The sequence below is a fragment of the Lichenostomus cassidix genome, chromosome 7, assembly GCF_008360975.1.
Source record: "Lichenostomus cassidix isolate B80296 chromosome 7, HeHo_3.0, whole genome shotgun sequence".
In the NCBI taxonomy this organism is placed as follows: Eukaryota; Metazoa; Chordata; class Aves; order Passeriformes; family Meliphagidae; genus Lichenostomus; species Lichenostomus cassidix.
Window position 1 is genome coordinate 37,480,604 of NC_139488.1, and position 21,035 is coordinate 37,501,638.

The following is a 21,035-nucleotide window of genomic DNA, read 5'->3' on the forward strand; positions in this document are numbered from 1 at the left end:
ACAGAAGCATTCAGCTCTGCAGCACAGGTGTGCACTGATCCTGTGGATTGTCCTGTCTCTTCAGAGCAGTGTGTGCCCAGCTCTGTGCTCATTCAGATGCTCATGGCTAATACAGCTCTGGACTGAGGGGTCTCACAGGTCTGTTCCTAGCCTTGGAGCCCATTTGCAGCCTAAGCAACTCCTCACTCTGTGTAATGAATGGAACAGGGAAGGAATCTGTTCTTGTTTGTCTGCACTAGGAATATTGAGTGAGTTTGTTCTGAAAATCTAAAATGAAATATGGACTACTTTAAACATTAGACCTCACAAGCTTTATTTTCTGAAGGAAATTAAAGTGTGGTATCTGTGTAGAAGCTTTGTGAATGCCACCTACTTGCTACTTTCAAAGCATTGAATACACTTTGTAACTATGTAATATTAGTTAATAGTGACTTTGATAATTGAACAAATTAATTGCTTTTTTCCATGGATTAGAACTGTTATTCTGCTGCCTCTGCAATAACACATTTTGGGATTCTTGAACACTAATCCTGTCAGTCCCTTCCACACTATCCGTAGCCCAGGGCAATTGCTTTAACTTCAGCATTTTAATTTCCTCTTTTGCAAAAAGAGCATTAGAAGCATTGCTCCCATTAAGCTTTTATTACCATAATTAGTCTCTTCCATGGTTTGTTCCTGACAGCAGAGCATTCTGCTGTTACTTTGTAGTTCTGTGCTGAAAACTGCGTGTGGTAAACTTGTACTGATCCTGGGTGTTCTTGATGGTTAACACTAGTATTTTTCATGCATCTTGAATTTTGCTAGTTTTAGTAACCACAAAATAGTGTTTTTAAAATAATCCTGAAGCATCATGCTGCCTACTTGCTCCTACCTGACCCTCAAGTTGTCTAGGTAATTCTTCACCTTTGTGAAGGTGAAGCAGTCACACAACATAAATTGAGATTTGTAATGCAAAGTTCTCTGTTAATGTATTTAAGTTTGGAAAGCTTCCAGAAAAAAAAAGATAATTTATAATCCTGAAAACTTAGATTTTAAACATCACTGGCTGAAAATGTAAACTATCTTAAAATCTTGTTATTGCAGGCAAAATGCCAGCCCCTGAGCAGAGCCCAATGGTGGAGGAGGGGCTGCCACAGACAGCGCAGGAGACTTCCACAGGTCCAGGCATGGAACCAGAGACTACTGCCACAACCATTTTAGCTTCTGTGAAGGAGCAGGTATGTGCCTTGTTTTCAGCGATTTATCAGCTCAGAGTGCATGTGGAGTTAACCCCTGTATCTTACTGCATTGCTGGAGCAACCATCGCTGTTTGTTTCTAGTGTGTGTGACCCAGTGTCACTGTAGTATATTTTGTGTATCAGTTTTAGAATTGAAACATAAAGGGTTCAGTTACCTGCATTAAACAGAAGCATCCTTCTGGTATTCTGTATCCCTTGGAATGTCTGCACGGCTGTTGTGAGTCAGACTGGAAATGCAGGTTTAGTGTTGAAAAAAGAAGAAAAGCTAGTGTAGAATTGATGCAACACTGAAATCAGTCCTTGTAAACCCTTCAAAGCAAAGTGTTCAGTCCTACAAAGTCCTGCAAATACAGATAGGGTATCATTAATTGTATTTTACTGAAATATGGGCTTTAAACTCTGAGTTTGGTTTCAGTTATCAATACCAACGTACTAATGTTTTTAAATCCGCAGCACATTTATGGGTGTGTATCAAAAGCGATCGTTTCTATAGGAAAAATAAAATTGCATTTGCAATCAGATTCAGCCTAAATTTGTAGAGATCATTCAAGTGAGAAAAATTGCAGTTCTACAAGGAAACACTCTAGCTGAAGTTTTTGGTTTGTTTGGTTTTTTTCTTTTTAAATTTAAAGAACATAAAGGGAGAAGTGACACTTTGGCTTTCATTGTATCATACTGAGAAATAATGATCATCTTTCTTGACTTAATACGTGATTGTAACATCTGAATTTCAGAATAAACCTGCTTTGCTGTCTCTGTTATGGAACTTCCTTTAAGATGAATCAGGACTTGATTCAAGATGGTAGCTCTGAATGCAAACACTTGATGTATTAGTTCTTATGTTGGGCCATATTAATATCTTTTTAAAAGGTGAGAATTAGATTATATCTTCTTGATATCAACAGTTTTCATACCCAGAATACTTTATTGTTAAACAAATATTTTCTGCAGGATGATGAAATTTGAATCTTTATTTTTGTGCCTAAATTAATAGTTTCAAAAGTAATATGAGAGATTTGTAAGATGAAAACAGCAACCCTAAAAATTTCTTAGCAATGTTAATATTCACATTTGCAGTGTGCAGGGTGAGAACTCACAGCCAGGAGTTACAGGTACCTCAGTCCCCTCTCACATCAGTTTGCCTTGTGCCATCTTAGCCTATCACAAATGGCCATTAGGATTCATTTGCTAAAGGTGTGTTGGTGGTGGCTTTAAGTTGGTCCATTTCATGTTGCAGTGCACAAAGAGTATGCTCATGGTAGTGGCTGAGCTGGTGAGCAGAGTGGCAGTGTCAGAGCTGGGATCTCCAGGCAGGGATCTTCCTGCCCAGGATGGCAGCCGTGCTGGATCACACTGAGTGAGTGCTTTGGGCTGCACTGTCTGAAACAGCTTCATACACAAGTATGCAGTAAAGGCATTTGTTACCATTCCTTTGCCTGCTCAAGCAATGTTTTTATTTTTTATTAGTCCTAGAGAAAAAAAATTATAATGGAATATTTCTTTCTTTTTAAAAGGAGGTTAAAACTTCTTCCTCTTTCCCTTTATAAAAAGACTATTAAATATATGGGCTATTACATAACTAAATTCTGATGAAAGCTAGAAAAACTAAAATTGTCATTGATTGTTAGTGTTACACAAACTTAAGAGCTGGAGCTTTACTAAGAAATGTACAGACACATAAAATGAGTGAGGAGAGGAAGATGTAAATTGTTCTTCACTCTTGGAAGTGATAACATGAAAGAATTAAGAGCTGAACTGTTGCTTTCTGGTATTTTTTATGTTGATAATAATTATGGACACTGACATGTTCAACACCCTTCCTGTGTGGCAGAAAGCCCAGAACAGAATATTTTCCAGTGAAGTTCTTTACTTTATTAAGCTTGAACAGAAACTACTACACTGTTTGTTGTTTCCTTTGGTGCAGAAGGTCGGTGTTTGTAAAATAGACCTGCCACACCCTGACCCAAGCACTTCAGAAACACTGTAGTGGAAACACAATCAAGAAAAACCTTTATTATTACTTGTCAGATTGGGCAAGGTTTTAACTTAAAAGAAACTTTTAAAACTACTACATTAGATCTAAGATAGATAGATAAATGTATTGAATTACTTTGTTGAGCTTTCTACCATAGCCCTAACATGATAGTTATGATTATATAAAAAATTGCGCTAATTAGCCGATGAACCCTACAAGCTGCTTCTAAATAAGTTTTCCATTTGTTTCCTTTTCCTATGACCCCAGATCAGTTTGAAGCAACTATTTTACCGAACTGTAGTGTATTCTATCAACTTGGATCAGTCTGATTGAGTTAGGTGTCAGACAGCTGGGTCAATCTCCCTTGGTCATATTTTAGGAAAGGAACATTTTGATTCAGTCATAGTGTTATGAAATAACGTGAGCAAAACAGGTGTAACATGCAAAGAAATTTAGATCACTACAACTTTGTGCTTTCCTGACAAAGCTCAAGCTCTGTTTAAAAGTGAAAATATCTTTCAGTAGTATAAATTCCAACAGTGCCACCACTGCCAGTAGTTTTGGCTGGGCAGGGAGACAGTTCTGTCATGTGACTGAGCTACTCTGTTCGTGGGTACAGAGGTGGGCGTGCTTTTGCATCACAACCAGGGAGGGACTGAATCATATTGGTATGAGCTATATCAGTAATTGGTGGCCTGTTGAGTCAGTGAGACACTCACAAGTCCATGAGGCCAGATGAGATTCCCCTAGGGCACCGAGGGAGTTGCAGAATAGCTCACCAAGCCACTCTCCATTATTTGTCATCAATCCTGACTCAGTGGGAGGTTCCAGATAACTGAAGGCGCCAGTGTGATGCCCATCCACAAGAAGAGTTGGAAGGAGGATTTGGGGAATTGCAGGTCTGTCAGCCTGACTTTGTTGCCCAGGAAGATTATGGAACAGATCATCTTGAGTGCAGTCACACAGCACGTACAGGACAACCAGGGGATCAGGCCCAGCCAGCAGGGGTTTTGGAAAGGCAGGTCATGTCTGACCAACCTGATCTCCTTTTACGACCAGGTGTCCTGTCTAGTGAATGAGGGGAAGGCTGTGGATGTGCCTACCTGGACTTTAGCAAAGCCTTTGACACTGTCTCTCACAACATTCTCCTGGAGAAACTGGCAGCCCATGGCTTGGACAGGTGCACTCTTTGCTGGAATAAGAACTGGCTGCATCGCCAGGCCCAGAGGGTGGTGGTGAACGAATTACGTCCAGCTGGGGTCAGTCACCAGTGGTGTCCCCAGGGTTTAGTACTGGGGCCAGTGCTGTTCAATATCAGTGACTGAGATGCGGGGATCGAGTGCACCCTCAGTTTGCAGAGTACACCAGGTTGAGTAGGAGTGTTGGTCTGCTGGAGGGCAGGAATGCTCTGCAGAGGACTGATGGGCCAGGGATGACTAGATGAGGTTTAGTGAGCTGAAGTGCTGAGTCATGCACCTGGGTCACAAAAACCCCAGGCATCGCTCCAGGCTGAGGGCAGAGTGGCTGGAAAGCTGCCTGGGAAAGTACCCAGGGGTCCTGGTGACACTGGGTGAACATGAGCCCAAGTTGGCAAGAAGGCCAAGGTCACTTAGCCCTTATCAAAAATTGTGTGGCCATCAGGACTAGGGCAATGCCTGTCCCCTATGCTGGCACTGCTGAGGCATCTCCAGTTCTGGGGTCAGTTTTGGGCACCTCAGTATAAGACTTTGTGGGGCTGGAGTGTGTCCAGGGAAGGAAATGGAGCTGGGAAGGGGCTGGAGCCCCAGGAGCAGCTGAAGGAACTTGGAAAGGAGCTCAGCCTGGAGAAGAGGAGGCTCTGGGGGACCCTGTGGCCCTGCACAACTGCTGACAGGAGGGGACAGCTGGGGGGGTCAGGCTGTGCTCTCAGGGAACAGGGATAGGAGGAGAGGGAACAGCCTCAGGCTGGGCCACGGGAGGCTCAGGTTGAATTCCAGGAGGGATTTCTCCATGGAAAGGGTGGTCAGGTATTGGAAGGGGCTGCCCAGGGAGGTGTTGGAGTCCCCATCCCTGGAGGTGTCCAGGGACCACCTGGACGTGGCACTCAGTGCTATGGGCTGATGACAAGGTAGGGATTTGGCACAGGCTGGACTTAATGGTTTGGGAGGGCTTTTCAAACCTTGATGATTCTGTGATTCTAATAGAGGAATTCCTTTTTGAGTGCAAGAAAGTCTCAAAGCTGATTGTAATAAAGCTGAAACATATTTTCATATTTTTTATCTTTTAGTGGATATGATGATGGGTTTTGAGTATTTTGGGTTTATTGTGGTTCATTTTTTTTATTTGGGGAAGGGATTGTTTTCTATGTGTTTCTTTTAAAGGTGGGTTGGGATTTTTTCCCTCAAAACATACATTTCACTTCTAAAATGTTATGAGGCTTCCACACTATCATGGAAAGAAGTATCTTAAGAACTTCTGAAACAAGTTTTAAATAAAAGTAATGCACTAAAACACATCTATACTTCTGAATCCTGGGGAGTATGTGCATAGAAGCTTAGTTGTGTTATGTAGGGAGTCTCTTATCTATGTAAAAAGCTAATTGAGCATTTTCATACTAAAATAACTTTTTCATTTTATATTATATATATTATATATATATTATATATATTACATTATATTATAGTAGCTTGTTAAAATTGTAGGGGGAGCATGCTATCAGTAACTTTTGGGGGGGTTGGAATGTAGAATAGCTAATTGCCAACGGCTCCTTATAGGTTTGTGGAATCACTGCTATTCTCTACATGCAAGCTGTACACTGCTGGATTTGGAAAGAGCTGCTGCTGAATTGACAAGATTAAATGGGATCATTTGGAATTGTGAATTTCCTGCTTAGTGCATTATTTTTCAGTACTTTCTCTCAGTTTTGGACTGAGAGAAAAGATCTTGCAGGAAAAGCCACTCATTGATTGATGCAGTTTTCAAAAGTAACTGGAATATGCTCATTTTAATGTCTTTGCTAAGACAGAAGCACTTGCAGCAGTGGCTGGTTTTTTAGTTTGTTTTTTGGTCTAGCTGTTTGTGACACTTAGGGAGGGGCAGCTTTTCACCTGTTTTTTAGCAAATAGGTGACAGAATAAGAACAATTGGATATGCTTTCAAATGGATAATAATACATCTGTTGGGTTTCCTTACATGTTTTTCTGGAAGTGTTGTTTGTTCAAGACTTCAGTATAATCTTTTCCTTTTAGGTAAGTGTATTGAGCCATATAGTATAAATAGAGAATGAGCATTTTTCTTTTGTCCTTCATTATTGTTTGATTACACATTTTTTACATCTTTTTTGAGAGGTTTTTTATTGGGTTTGGGAGCAAACCTCTACATTTTTCAGATGGAAATGGAAGGAAGAATGCATTCTCCCTATTTTTTATTGCATGTTAAAACACCTTTACTAGAATGACAACTATTGATATTAAGTCTTGGAGATTTCTTTACAGTTCATATACATAGTGCTGTACATTCAGTATTCTGTGTAGGCACGTCACTTCATGGAGATACCTGAAAAGAGACTTACTAAATCCACTTCCAGTAATTGGGCACAAACTTTTCACAGTCTCACTTTGAAATTCTGATTTGCATGCATCTAGTGATCAGTTAGGTGATAAAATGTGTGGCAGTTCTAAACTGAAGGCAGTACTTTTCATTAAATGGACTCCCAGGTTTGGCATGAATTAAACAAAAATCTTGGTCCATAATTTGTGAATGGCTGGAAGAACTGGGGTTTCTTTCCTGACTCTCTTAATATTGTGTTCACTTGCACAGGTCACTCTTGCCTATTGAATTCCAGAACTTTGAAATTTAGAGTTTCTGCTGTTTACCAGCATTTTTAGGTTTGGTGAATCAAGTCTGAGATGTCAGCTTCCTAAAGGTCTTATTCTAGGACAAAATTTATGCTGCTCTTGTCTCAGGTGAAGTGGCTAGCTCATTTCCTTAATCAAAATTCTCTGTACTCCTTTATCCATATGATGACCTAGAAATTAATTTCCTTTCTCCCATGTACTGTTAGGCTTCAGGGGAGAAACTCCCGTTGAAAAAGAGGCACTGTGGGTGCCTCTGAAATATACTGGAGTACTGACACCTTTTGTAGCACACTTAGTTTAGATTACCAGCTTGTCTGCTCAGCAGCGACTGAGCCCTGGTCCCCAGCTGGCAGAGCAGAACCCTCAGCTCCAGCACTGACTTAAACAGCCCAAGCATTGTCATAAAGCTTCCAGAGAGGATGTGACAGAGGCAGTCCGGGAATGCTTCCAGTGCCATTCTTCCCTCCTGCCACTGGCAACAGTAAGCTTTCTATAAAATGCTGAAATTTTGATCTCTCATCAGCTAGAGCAGCACTAAACTGTTGTACCAGACTAGTGAACAATGCAGGCGTAAAAGTATTAAGGGCTTTAATGGTCTGCTGCTGTTGAATACAGAGTAAGTGTGATCAGCCAGTAATTGTAGCTGTGTCATTTCACATCCTGTAATCTGTGATTCCCTCTACACTGTCCATTTTTTTAATCTTTTGTCTTCTATTTTGGAAGATACTGAGATACTGAAAGCATGCAAATGCAGTTGTGTGCGTGAGTAAACTTAATTTTTACAGAAAATATTAACGTTGCTCTGATATGTTAAGTTAGAAGTACAGGCTTTTTCTGCAATAGATTCTGGTAGAGAATTAAAATATTGGGTCACTACAGTATGACATCCATGTTGGAAAATAGAGTATTCGATGTGGATTTAAGTAGTCAGTTGCTTCATCTAGCTCTGCATTAAGGCAGGTGGAAACAGAGAACTCTGAATAGATCAGTATAAGAGGTTAGTATGAAGGAAGGCATAAATCAACTTTTTTTTTTTGTCCTCTTCTTTGTTGCACATTTGTATCATGAAAATATCCAAAATATATTAGCCTTTTTTGTAGCACTGTGTGAACTTTCTCAGGTGATGAGAGTTGTGTGGCTCTGCACTGTGGTTGCAGCTGAATAAGAAATAGTAAATGCAAGGTAAAAATATTCTTCTCAAATGTGGGCTACACTTTCTTAGATCAGCAACTTGAGCTATTAAAAGAGGCTCAGCTCAATTGTTCAACAAACAACATTTTTGTGATTAGAACCCATTTCATAGTTCAGCTTACAATTACCTTCATAATATTTCATAGACAGTGCCATTTGGCATTTGAAGCAACATAATGAATCCCAGCATTACTCCAGCTGGGAGTACCAGCCCGTCCTAGCCCAGTCTTCTGACACAGCAGCCACTGAGAACTGGTCAAGTCAAGAAGTTGCAAGAGACGCCTTTGTTTATTAGAGGCATTGTCTCCCTCTGATGTCCAGCTGCCCAATCTGGGTCTGGCTAGCCAGGCATAAACCATTCCATAGGAGTCTGTGACTTCTTTTCGCTGTTGGCGCCATTGCTGCTGATTCTTGCACAGCTGTCACTAGAAAACCTTTTGCTAGCCACCTGGACCACTGTTGTTTAAAGTTGTCTGTAGTTTTCCAGAGGTGTTGAAATCACAAGAAGACAGGAAGAAAATTATTTTTATTTTTCAGAGTGGTGAATGTAGATTCCTCATTCTCAACCATGTTACTAAGGGTTAAAAGTTCCTTAGTAACATAAATGAAAAAGGGGCATCTGCAACGTGGTATCATGATAGGATGCAGATAGAAGGCACAGAATTGTGCCTAAACTCTCTTTTATTATCCAAAGCCTGCAACAGGAGAATGTCAGTCTTCATGGTCAGTTGTGCAAACAGTATTCCCATTACTTACTTGTTTTCAAATATTTGCTGGCAATAGCCTGGCACAATGTGTTGGTGATTGTTGTCCCTTGCCCTGGAGCCACCAGCCTCTCAGAGAGACTCAGCTTTCACATGGAAAGACTATTCATCTGTCGAGATTGGTGTAATTGACCTTGTCTGTACTTTGCTGCAGTGAAGTGTCATCTTGAGTGAAATTTCCACTGGGCATGCAGAGCTCGCCAAGAAAGGGCCGGTGATCACTGGTGTGAGAGCACTACAACATCATCGCAAGGTTTGGCCCTCCTCTGAAAGCTTCAGCCTCCAAAAGGAAATTACACAGCTCTAAAATGTTCTGGTTTCTGGTTTTCACCCATGGCAGCCTGTGTGCCTGCAGTTGGTATAACTGCTTAGCAAAGTGAGCTGTTTTCTTGCCCCATGTGTGTGCTTCCTGATCCGGAGCTGGAATTGTGATTGAAGCTGTCATTTTTTGTAGTTTCGTGTTAAGAATTATGGTCTGTGGCTTTGCAGTGGAATTTTATGTTATGGACATAAAACCTGCAATTTAATAAGGGTATTAAGCAGTTGCTGTTAAAAGAGGTTTACAGAATTACAGGTTGGGGTTTTTCCCTCAATGTATGTTGAATAATTTTGAATAAAAGTAATTATTTTACTGGCCAAGCCAGTGTAGTGTTTCTGTCTTTGGTTGCTCCTTGGCATGCAGCATGACAGCGTGTTCTGTAATTTTATGTCTGTGATTTTAATATGTGCTTGCCACAAATACTAAATGTTCACAAATGTTCTGCTGCAAATGCTAATAAGGTTATTAAGAGTTGTATTTGATCCTGCAATGCCATTTTGTCAGTAGCCAGTGCTATAGGAGTTGTTGAGTTGTGATTTGTGCCTAGGACAGCAGCTCCTCTGTCCTGGGAGCACCCTGTTTGAGGATTGAGCTCTCCCACTGCTCCCAGAGAACCTGGATAGGGAAACAGATTCCCGCTAGAACTAGTGTGCTGTCTCGTAGATACACATTGTGGGGGTATGTCCACTCAGAGTGGTATAAAATTTCATTATAAGGAAGCATAACATAGAAAAGTGGTCAATTTAGAGTTGATTAGGACTTAGTTTTCTATAATAATAATATGATTTAAGCTAAAAGTCTTAAAGCATGAGGCATTCTAGCTGTAAAAAAGATGGTAGCTCCAAAACAATCCGTCTTCTGTATTTATGCAGGTATTTAAGACATATCACCTGCTGCAGATATCAAATTTTAGAAGGCATACAAAAGTCAGCACTCGTTTCAAAGTCTGTAAACTGCTGCTTCATTGGACTCCCAGACTGCACATGCCAGAGTGTACTCAGATTAGAAAATAGAGCTGGATTTTTTTTTCTTACTGTCCTTGCACTTGCAAAAGCACATAGATCTTCCAAAGTATCAGACTGATTTAAAGCTGGCAGATGTGTTGGAGGCCTCTCACCCCTCTGCTGTTCAGTGCACTGCGGTTTGTGGACTTTCTGGTCAACACCAAAATAAAGTGAGGAACAATGTAAATAGACAGCCGATGGTGTTGGTCTCAACTCAGCAGTGCAAGTGCCTCTGAAGTGGCCAAACAAGGCTTGGTGGCTTTTTCTCTTATTTCTCCTTAGCACAGTTTTTCTGATAGAATATGAGTGAGTTTTGCTTTTAAATGTAGTTTAAATAAATGAAGTAAAATTTATTGCTCTGTTGTCCACTTTTTTCATTTACATCTTCTACCCTCAAGAAAAATAGAAGTATGCTACTATTTTAACTGCCTTTGAGTTTTTGTAGTGTGCAGCAAAAAATAGGGATTTTTATTTGAATGGGAACTTTATTACTTGAGATGTTATGCTACAAGGTGTTTTCTAGAATAATGTGTTCATTAATGCCTCCATTTGTAATAAAAGAGGAAATTAATAGAGATTGGTTGAATGGAAGCAATTAATGGCCAGCATGTTTTATTTTATTAATCTAATTAAAAGATCAATAAATAACAATAGGTTCAGATTCCCAGTTTGCATCCATGACATTGCTGTTTAAATATTGGTTTAAAAGTAAAGAACAGGAAACAGCTTTAAACATAGGCTAAATGTTTTATATTTCTGCAAACAAGCAGCACAGTACTATTTATTTTGCCGGTTTGTGTTTGTTACACGCTGTCTAATGCAGCATCATTTACTTGGGAAGAAGCTAGTCTTGCTAGTGTTTACTCCAGAACTTGAAGAGCTTCATCATCTGAATGGAATTTTTTTTTAAATCAGAGCTTTCCCCACTAACATGTGAATGACCATCTGGAAAATCAGCTTTTAGATGGATGTATTATCTGTGTTCTGACTTAGAATTGGAAAATAAATTATCATTTATAAACATCTTTGACTTTTTTTGACTTTATAAATTTCTTTGACATTCTTTGCTTAATAGGCATTTTAGTATCTTCTCTCCAAAAGACAGGCTGTCCAAATGAGCTGACTGGTACATGTGGACTGTTGTGATATAACATGGAGCTGAGTTGAGCCAAGCTCTGGTGTCATACTGTGACAGCTGTGTCTCTGTGTCGTACAAACCTTTGGGTATTATCCAGGCTTTCTAGTTTAGACAGACCTGTGAGGTTCCTGCTGGTCCATGGGTTATTGTGTCCATGAGACTCTTCATATCAGGTCTCAGGATTAAAACAATTCAGCTATGAAATTCTGTCTAAAAGCGACTTTCAATAGAATCCAAATTTAGGATATGTCCAAAATGCGCTTTCATATCTGAGCAGCCCCTGTGCCAAGATTTTCTCATGCTGAGGCTTGACAGCAATGCCAGCCATCATGGAAGGGGTGTCCAGGAGGAGGCTGAGAGTCACAGCTCCCTCCCATTACTCCAGCATATTCTGCTATGTTCTCTGAGTAGAGCAATAGTAGAAAAGCTTTGTGAGTGCTTGTGTCCTGGGGCAGTGGTGGGAGAACTCCATGTCCTGGCTGCAAACCTACTCATGCTGGCCACTTTTTCTGGGTTTGTGTATTCAGTTTGGATAGTGAGTTCTCAGAAGTGTTTGGAAGTGTCCACAATCCCTTGGATCATCTGGGAAGGGCAGTCAGCTGTGAGTGTATAACTGCCAGTTTGGTGTAGGTGGCTCAGGTCAGACCTTCAGAAGTAGCTTTTTCAGGTTTGTCGTCTAATCTAGACATTTTGGCAGCAGGGCAGCTGCTGTTTGCCCTGGCCCTCAGCTGCCTGCCTGATGGCATAGGTACTAATTAGGTACCCCTCCTTTTGGGGGGTTCTTGGAGGGAATCTCATTGTGTTGTTGGTAGAAAATCTTTATCTCAACTTCTTCAAAAAGCTTTTCCCTACACTGTTGCTCTGAGCCTCCTGCTGTTAATCCAAGTCTCCTGTGCCCTGTAGAAGTCCTCGGGACTGGAGCAGGGAGCAGAGGCCCCTGCAGAGAGCTGTGGGACACTGCTGAAGCACCCTTCATCTTACTGAAAAGCGGCACAAGCTGCAGGGAGTGGAGAGTGGTTCATGAAGGGGAAGTGGTTCAGCTCGTTCCGTATGAATGTGGGGTTTGAAGGAGCAGTTTGCAGGAGCTGTTGTCCCTGGCTTGCATGCAGCTTCTGTGCAGTACCATTGCACGAGTCACACATGGGAAAAACCACATAAGTAATTTGAGCTTTCAAGTCACAGTGCTCTGTGTTGTACTTGACCGGTATATAAGACTTGCTTCGTGCTTCATCGTATTGCTAAATATTGATGTTCATCTGTTTTTATAGAGTTTAAGTAAACTTCAGAGGGTTTACAGTATGGGTTTGAAAAATAATGCAATTGCTCAATAGAATCCTTTTCTCTGGTCAATAAAAGCTAACTGTGGAGAAAAACATCTCCAATGTCCCTTGATGTGACATAGTGTGGATTTCAGAGTGTTGTAGAAAATGGTTCCAGGTTTCAATAACACCCATCCTCTGCAGCACTGGTATTTCCCACATTACAGCATTACATTCCAAAAGCCTGTTACAAAGGCTGAAGTTTGGTGCCCTTGACTAAGAAATATGACAAAAGCTCAACTCAGAAAAGGTGAAATATCACTTCTCTAAACTCAGCCAGTTTGAAATTATAAATCTTCAGGTTTCCAACTACAGTCAGAATGTAGGATACCTTAGGATTTGAAGGTTTGGGATTGGAAAGGTTAGGATAGGATATTTTCTAGTTTCCTTGTTTGTAGATAAAATTGAAGACTGACTTTCTAGTCACTAATTTTGTTAGACTATGGTAACATAAGAAGACATAAAAGTTTGAATTGCAGGAGGAATAAAACCCAAGAATGCTTAAACATGTTTTTCTTTCTGTAACAGGTGATAAATCAATATTTGCATGAATCACTGATTTAAAGAACTGTTAAATTTCCACGTTCATAGTTTATTCCCCTAAGGAAGAGTCAAAACACAAAACATGACTGTGATGAATCAGTGATTGTTTCAGAGTTAACCCACACCCATTTTTTAACATCAAGAATGCTTTTCTCTTTATTTTGAAATTTCAGGAGCTTCAATTTCAAAGACTTACCAGAGAACTGGAAGTGGAAAGGCAAATTGTGGCTAATCAGCTAGAGAGATGTAGGCTTGGAGCAGAGTCACCAAGTATCGCCAGCACAAGGTACAGGTCTTGATGACTTTACTTTCATTTGTCCCATAAGTTAAAGGCTTTTTAGTGATGCTTATGTCCTCTATGCATATATTTTCATTGATAGCTATTCACCTCTATAAATATCTGGACTGAAAAAATGCAGATTTGCAGTAAAGAGTTATGGGACAGTTTCAAGAGGCCTCTCTAATGATTACATTTTCAATAGAGTGTATGGGAAGCTTTAATTTCTCTTTAAGTTTGTTGAATTTTACCTTTTAGATTCGACCTAGGAGAAATACAGTAGACTTACATGTATTTGAATCAAAGTAACAGTGCTAGTTAAATGCAGTAATCCAATTTTTTTTTCCTAGATTTTTTCTGAATTAACAATCTAATTTCATTCAGCTTTTCTGAAACCCCATCTGTTGCTACATGTGTTTTCAGGGAACATCTTGCTATAAGTGTGTTATTGGCATATGTAAATAGCATGAAACATTCCTAATGTATTTCCCATGAAATTACCATAACTATGCCAAAGCATTTGTTAATATTTCAGCGTAACCAGTATTCTGATTACTTATTTAATTCCTTAGCCATCTTTGTAAGTCTGAATGTGTTTGGACACTCACTCATCTCAAGCATATCAAATGATTGAATCTGAAAACCCTTGATAATAATGTGTGCCTTTATGAATCATTTGTACCTGCAGTTGAGATTCCAGCAGAGTTCCTGTTGGCTTGGACACAGAGTGTGCCATGAACATTAGTGTTTCTTGCCTTAAATCATGTTCGTTTATGTGTTTGTTCAGCAGTAAACTTGGGTATCATTCTGAAATGTTTCCCCCTGTGGTCATAATAAATATTTCTGCAAGTTAAATGGAAAGTTGTTCATACAAAAACTTCAGAAATGTGAGACATTTTTTTAAAAATCCATCATATCAGCTAACACAAGTGTTTTTATACATCAAACTACTTGAGATGAGAATGGGATGCTACACTCCTTTTTTACCGAAGGACATGGAGCTAAAGCGTGGTTTAGGCAATATGTTCTGGCATGTGTGTGTTCTTGGTTAGTGCTTTTACTTACTCTGTAGGGTGGATATTCCTTTTAATATGTGTGAGAAGCTAGGGAAAACTGGTTAATTGGTATTTAAATTAGAGGCTTTCACTTCTTCATAGACAGTTGCTTCCAGGATAGTTAGAAGAGTTCTTGAAAGATTTAAGGGATAACAATCTCCTAGAGCAGTTTCACAGAAGACTCAAATACATCAGCAAAATTTAGAACCATGAAAATGTATCTGTGTTTCCCCAAATGAGGTGACACAAATGTTTTGGTAAGGCTGACAAGAAATTAAATCCAGAGAGGGCATGGAGAAAAGGCTTGGAAAACTGAATGCTGTGTTGAGAGATGGGTCATGGACAGCTGACAACCAGCTCTCAGAAATGGGGAGAACTCAGACAGGAGGCAAGGTGATGTCTCTCCTGGCCAGGTGGAAGAGTTGCCAGCATGGTCTTATATTAAAAAACCCAGAAAACAACCCCCCCTAACAAAACAGTGACAAACCCTAAAAAACCCAGCAGAACTAAAGAGGTGCACGCCTTTTTTTTTTTATTCTTTGTTCAAATTTTCTGTCCCTGAGGATATCAACAATTTTTTTGTTTCAAAGCTAGTGCTTTAATCTCCTTTATTGTGGTTAAAACATTTGTGACTGTTTAATGTCAGAGGTCCAGCTGGAGGATTTGCTGCTCTCAGTGGCCAGAGCAGTGCCCCAATCTACCCACTGCTGCCATGGCCCCAGTGTGGCTCTGCTGCCAATGGTGGGACTGGTCAGCCCCTGGGGGGTACCTGAGAGCCTCCCACCTCACAGCATGGTTCCTTCTGGTGCTGCTGGTGGCTAAGAAATGAACGTTGCTTTGTACATACGGACAAAGCAAAACAAACACAGCACCTTGTAGATCAGGCTTGTTAGTCTGGTTGCACCTGTACTATCCCACTGTAAATGGAGGCAGCACAGAGGAGTAGCTGATCTACTTTCCTAAGAGTGTGTGGAGGATGAGAATGGGAGCTGATCTGCAAATCCGCAGCCCTTGTAGTGTGATGGGTGAAGAAGGAAGCATTTGATAAGCTGCAGCCCTGGAGCCCAATATGTTTTTTTCTCGTGTACCTGTAAGTTACTTGCTGTTAAAATTATTTCTCCTCATAATTAATTTTTATAACTGGATATTGTGCTCAGTACTTCTAAGATATTTCATGGCATCCCATACATTTTCAAACCTAAGAGCTTGAAATGACACAGTTAGTGTCACATGTAAGTATCAAGCTTTACCCATGTTACACACTACAAGACTGAAGATCACAGACTGAGAAATTGGTGTGAGGTTTCATTTGCCTCCTCTTGCTTTCATTTCATGCTGTAGCACACACAGGTTTCTGGCAGAAGCCACTGGGCGGTTCAGCCTCCAATGCTGACAAACAGCCTCGCAGCTGCTATTCCCTCTGTGATGTAGCTGGCTCCGTTTGGTTCCGTTCTGGGCTGCCAGATATGTGGGAGCTCACAGTGATGGAGATGGATAGCCATGGGTACCAGGGGTCAGCCAGATGTGTGGAAGCATGTGGTGATGCAGGTGGTTAGCCGTGGGTACCAGAGTCAGCCAGATGTGGATGAAGCAGGTGGATAGCAGTGTGTACCGGTCAGCAGTCAGCCTGGTGGTACAGAACACACTGATTGACTCACTCTCAAGCTGTCTGGTTCTTTTCCTCAGTCACCTTGTGTGTGTGACTCAGGAAAGCTGAGTGTTGTGGGAAACCAGAGGCCTTGTACTTATCAATGGTACAGTCCTGCATTGATAACAGCAGCTCAGTCACACACACTTCAACATGAGTGTGTAAATGGCACTCCTGACTCATCAGAATGCCAGCCCCTCAGGCTTGAATGGAACTGATAAAGGACATTTTAACACTTCAGACAGTCACTCTGAGTAATGATGTGCCTGCCTTAGGTCCTCTGGGTATTGTTAAATTAAACCACTTTGTAGCCACTAGTGTGGTCTATTTTCTCCACATTTCCCAATGAAGTACTGTTACTCAGACAGGCCAGAGACCTGCAGTAATGCTTCTGTTGTGTGTGGCAGTGGGCAGCCACTGGGGCTTGGCCCTGCTGGTGCAGTCTCAGCGCTGGCTGTGCATGAGGCTGGAGGAGACAGGGCTGTTCTGCTGCCCCCAGTGCTTTGTTCCCATGCCCAGCTGGCCAGCCTGGCTGCTGCTGTGCTGGCTTGGGAGTCTCAGTTGCTCCTTGGTGTTGAAATGAAGTAGCCTCCATCAGTGTGAGTGACCACATCCAGGTGTAGTACTCCAGACACTTTCTGAATTCACACCCGGAGTATTAGTGCTTTCCAGGGTCAGCTGGAAAACAGACAAGAGTCCCAGGACAACCTGTTTTTGGTGGCAGTGCTGCTTAATTTCTTGGGGCGGAACAGGATTGCTGAGGTTCCAGTACAGGGTCTGGCAGAATGGGTAGAAGAATCAACTGTATTGGTGAATTCAAGAAGATAGCTGTTAGAAAAGTTGAAGACTGAAAATTACCTCATTTAATTAGAATATTTGTGCAAATGTCTGCTTACCTGTCTCAACAGGAATAGCAAAATACTGATTATCCTGGTTTCCAGTTGCTTGTAAGGTGCAATACAAATTCACAGTTTAGTATATGGCATTTTATTAGAGAAGTCCCCCTATACTAAGACTTTACAGTTGCACGAAGTTTTATACATACTTATTATAGTTGTAAATGTGTTGTTGATGTAGATATTTAAAATGGAAGCCAAAGGGTAAGTAAAGTAACACATTCAGTCTGTATGGTACTTGAGTCTGGCTAGCAGATCCACCTGAGCAGTGAGCCTGGATCCCTGGGAAAAGCCCATTGCTGCTGCTGCCTCACAGCACAGATGTATTCCAATGATGGAGGCGTAGCTAAGCAGTGAACTGAAATACTACAGGAATATGTGTGAAGTACATAAACATTTTTAACAGAATTATATTTTTAGCTTTTTACAGCTTTTCACCATTTTATAAATATTTAATAAATAATATTTAATTTTTTCATCTGTTGCTTTTTTTTGATGACAACAGCAATATAGCCAAGCTAGAAGGTAGGCAATGAAAATCACTGCTTTTCTCTCAAGTGGTGCTATTTAAATCAGAAATACTTCTCACCTTATGGAGTACTTGCAAAGATAATAGGCTTAAACTGTTTGATGTCATGCAAAACCTGTGACAGATGCACTGGGAACTGACCAGTCCAGTCTAGGAACTGGAGATCATGATTGTGTTTACATTGTTTTTTTAAAAATAGCACACCACTCAACAAAATCAAAAATCTGCAATTTCTCTAAATGTCGGTGTTGCTTTGCAGCCTTGCCATCCTCTGCAGAGGTGCTGGCTGAGTCCTGGCTGGGATCTCCACTGGCCCCTTCTGCCTTTGCAGGGTGGCACAGCTGTGTCACTGAGAGGGATGCTGGCCCCTGCTGTAACCTGGAAATCCAAAGCTGGAAAGTGTTTGTTTGAGAGCTGCCACAAGAAAATGTGCAAAAAAGTGCTGGTGATCCTCAGTGTAGTTTGTCTTTAAATGACTTAATGCAAAACCTTTTCCATTTATCAGATTTTTATTTTTTCCAATATAAATATTTTTTATTTATTGGCAGCTGTTTTAATTTTGTGTCTAAGATAGCTTTGAACTAAAGCAGTGAAATGGCAAAGAAAAGGTGAAATGGTGAAATAAGGATCGGGGCAAAACCAAAAAATAACCAAACAACAAAAAATCAAATGAATCAAAACCTCAAGCAAAAAAACCCAATCCAGATACTTAGGAAATACAAGTGAGAAAAAAATTCCAAAGGGTCAAAAGGAAAAATAAAGGGCATAGATACATTTCAGCATAGTTTGTATGCATGCTCCATCTCCAGTTACCAAATATTTTTGTTACTGTGATAATACTTGTCTCTATCTTCTCTTTTTGAAAACTGTACATCATACCAAGTTGTTACTATATTCCTGAAAGAGGAATATTTCTGCATGTCTACTCTATTAACCTAATTCTTTTTCAAGGATAATAGTGGCTAAAATTTAACATTTTCCAAAGTGCGGCTTTCCACATGTGGGCTCACTTTGGATATCTCACACGCTAAGGTTGGGAAGAGACAGCATCACAACTAATTCTGGCAGCAGCGCTCGGCATGGGCACTGCAGTGTCACCACTCTGGTTTTTAAACAACTGGATGAAATGCATTGGACTTACTGGTCAAAGCTGAAAGATTTGCTGTCTTCAAAACATTGCACCTGCTAGGTGACAAAATCAGGTGATGATATCAGTGGGTGATGTATGCTGGACTTGTTCCGAAATCATTTAATACTAGTCAAATTAAACACTTAACCAGTTGAAATGTTGATGATGCAGCTTTATTCATGTGACCCATGTTCAGAGCAGCCTTTTTTGTCATTACATTCTGTACCTGTAAAGCAAGTTCAAGTACAACTTGAAGGTGTGTTGGGCAAGGATGTGCTCCGGGGTTATTGTCTTGTGTGTGGGACAGTGAAGTGTTTGTGTGTATTCAGTGTGTGTTGCCTTTGCCAGCACCACTGAGATGTGTTGCCTCAGTGTAAGGAATTGAGTTTCCAGGAAGTCTGAGGAATAGAGCAAAAGGTCAAGAGTGTAAAACTTGGTGTTCAGGTAGCGTGAGAATTCTGGGACCAGAGGTTGCAGGATCTGTCAAATAGGCTTCATATTTCTTTAATCTAGTGGAGCAGAGTATTAATGAGTAAGGTAATATTAATTGATTAATGACCCTTTATATGCAAGTCTGCTCAGTGAAGAATAAAGAATTCAAGTAGGTTAACTAACACTCGGAACTCAGCTTTCAATATCTTAAATGCATTCAATTCTATACAAATTCCTTTTAACTCAATACCGGCTTGGATACATATTTCCTCAAGATTTTGTGACAGTAGAAATAATTTTAAAGCTTTCATTAAAACAGTTACAAGGTTCAGTTTGCAAGCAAAAAGCCAGCAAAATTACATAGAATTATGTTGTTGTGTAGTTACTACGGTCCCCAAAATATGCTAGATAAGCATTCCGGATTTAGCATACTGGTTTGACTCAATGGCAGTGTACTAGAAAGGAGAATTAATTTTAACATTTATTTAAACTGAATAAACTTTAGGCCAAGGCTGTGAAGAAATTGAGATTGGGAGGCCTTGGCACTGGTGACTGCTCTGGAGCACCCAGGTGATGGTAGCACAGCTCCTTTGCTGCAGAGTTCAGGTATCTCCAGGTGCTCTTGCCTTTTCACAGAGCTGTCTCGCATGTGTGCCACACTCACTCAGTCTGTTCTCTTGCAGGAGACAGCTGTAATAACTTCAGAAATCTCCATGTGCAGCCATTTATTCTCTTCTGTTAGCTGGAGGCTATGACCTTCCTCCCTGAAACACGTTATCAGGCAGGTCATACAAAATCTGGGCTTGTTTAAATCCCAGTTTAAAACAGTACCACTAAAGGTAGTTTAAACTAATCCTGCCTTAGCTCCTGAGTGGAATAGCAGAGCTCCTGTGGGCACAGTAGGTGAGTTTGGGGGAAGATAGCTTCTGGTTGTTGCAGGGAATTTGATCAAACCAGCCTAGCTGAAGCCCCAGGGTGATGTGCAGTTGCACTTGTCGATCCCCTTGCTCGTAGCTGCGTCTGTGTTTGCGCTTGGTGTTCTGGCTCTGAGGTGTGTCCCAGCGCTGCGAAGGGATCGTGTGGTGCCTGAATTTCAGGTACTTGTGCTTTGGGCTTGGATCCAGGGCCCTTCACAAAAGAGCAGATACCTGTGAACGTTCAGACGTGCTTCTGGATGTGTTGGAGCCCAAGTCTGAGCACCATTGTCTCCGCAAGCAGCTCAGGAATACCGCAGAGCATGAGAAACTTCTGGAGGCAGATGAGTGCAGGAAGGCTCAGTCAAAGTGCAGAGCTTCACCTGTATCTCAGTGTACACCATGTTCCTGTGCATTTAACTGCAGCGCTTCGCCTAGATTCTAAACAAAAAAATCATTGTAGCATTCCAAAAGACACTAAAATTGTTGACTGGGGGGGAAAATAGCCAATAAGTAGTGAAAATGCTGTTACACCCTGGGTACAAAGTTGACTGTAAAACACCTGAAGCCTGCATTGGAATCCTCCTTTTTCTTGAAGTCTCATTGTAACGCTAGTTCAGTTTGTGCTAGCATGTGTCTTTAGCACTCTTTTATACAAATATTTTGTTTCCAAAAAGCCTCTTGTTTTCATTTTAGAAAATAAATATGTCTAGTGTTGTTTTGTTCATGTTGCTGAGCTAGTTTTTGTAATAGGTAGCTGTGGCAGAAAGAAGTAAAAAATAATTTAGAAATTGCTACATCTTAACTAAAATCACTGCTTCTTGGTGC

At 40.8% G+C, this 21,035-nt stretch overlaps 1 protein-coding gene across 7 annotated transcripts in view; it reads left to right on the forward strand.

The window, feature by feature from the left end:
- PKP4 (plakophilin 4) overlaps positions 1 to 21,035 on the forward strand; it is a 76,488-nt gene that overhangs the window by 24,914 nt on the left and 30,539 nt on the right. For 6 of the 7 annotated variants that reach the window (XM_085067228.1, XM_085067229.1, XM_085067232.1 and 3 more), the window contains exons 2-3: positions 1,084 to 1,217; positions 13,501 to 13,613. In XM_085067228.1, the coding sequence (XP_084923354.1) occupies positions 1,089 to 1,217; positions 13,501 to 13,613 (242 nt within the window). In that variant the 5' untranslated portion in view covers positions 1,084 to 1,088. Of the gene's footprint in view, positions 1 to 1,083; positions 1,218 to 13,500; positions 13,614 to 21,035 lie in introns of those variants that run through there. The other variant, XM_085067234.1, reaches the window with a different exon arrangement.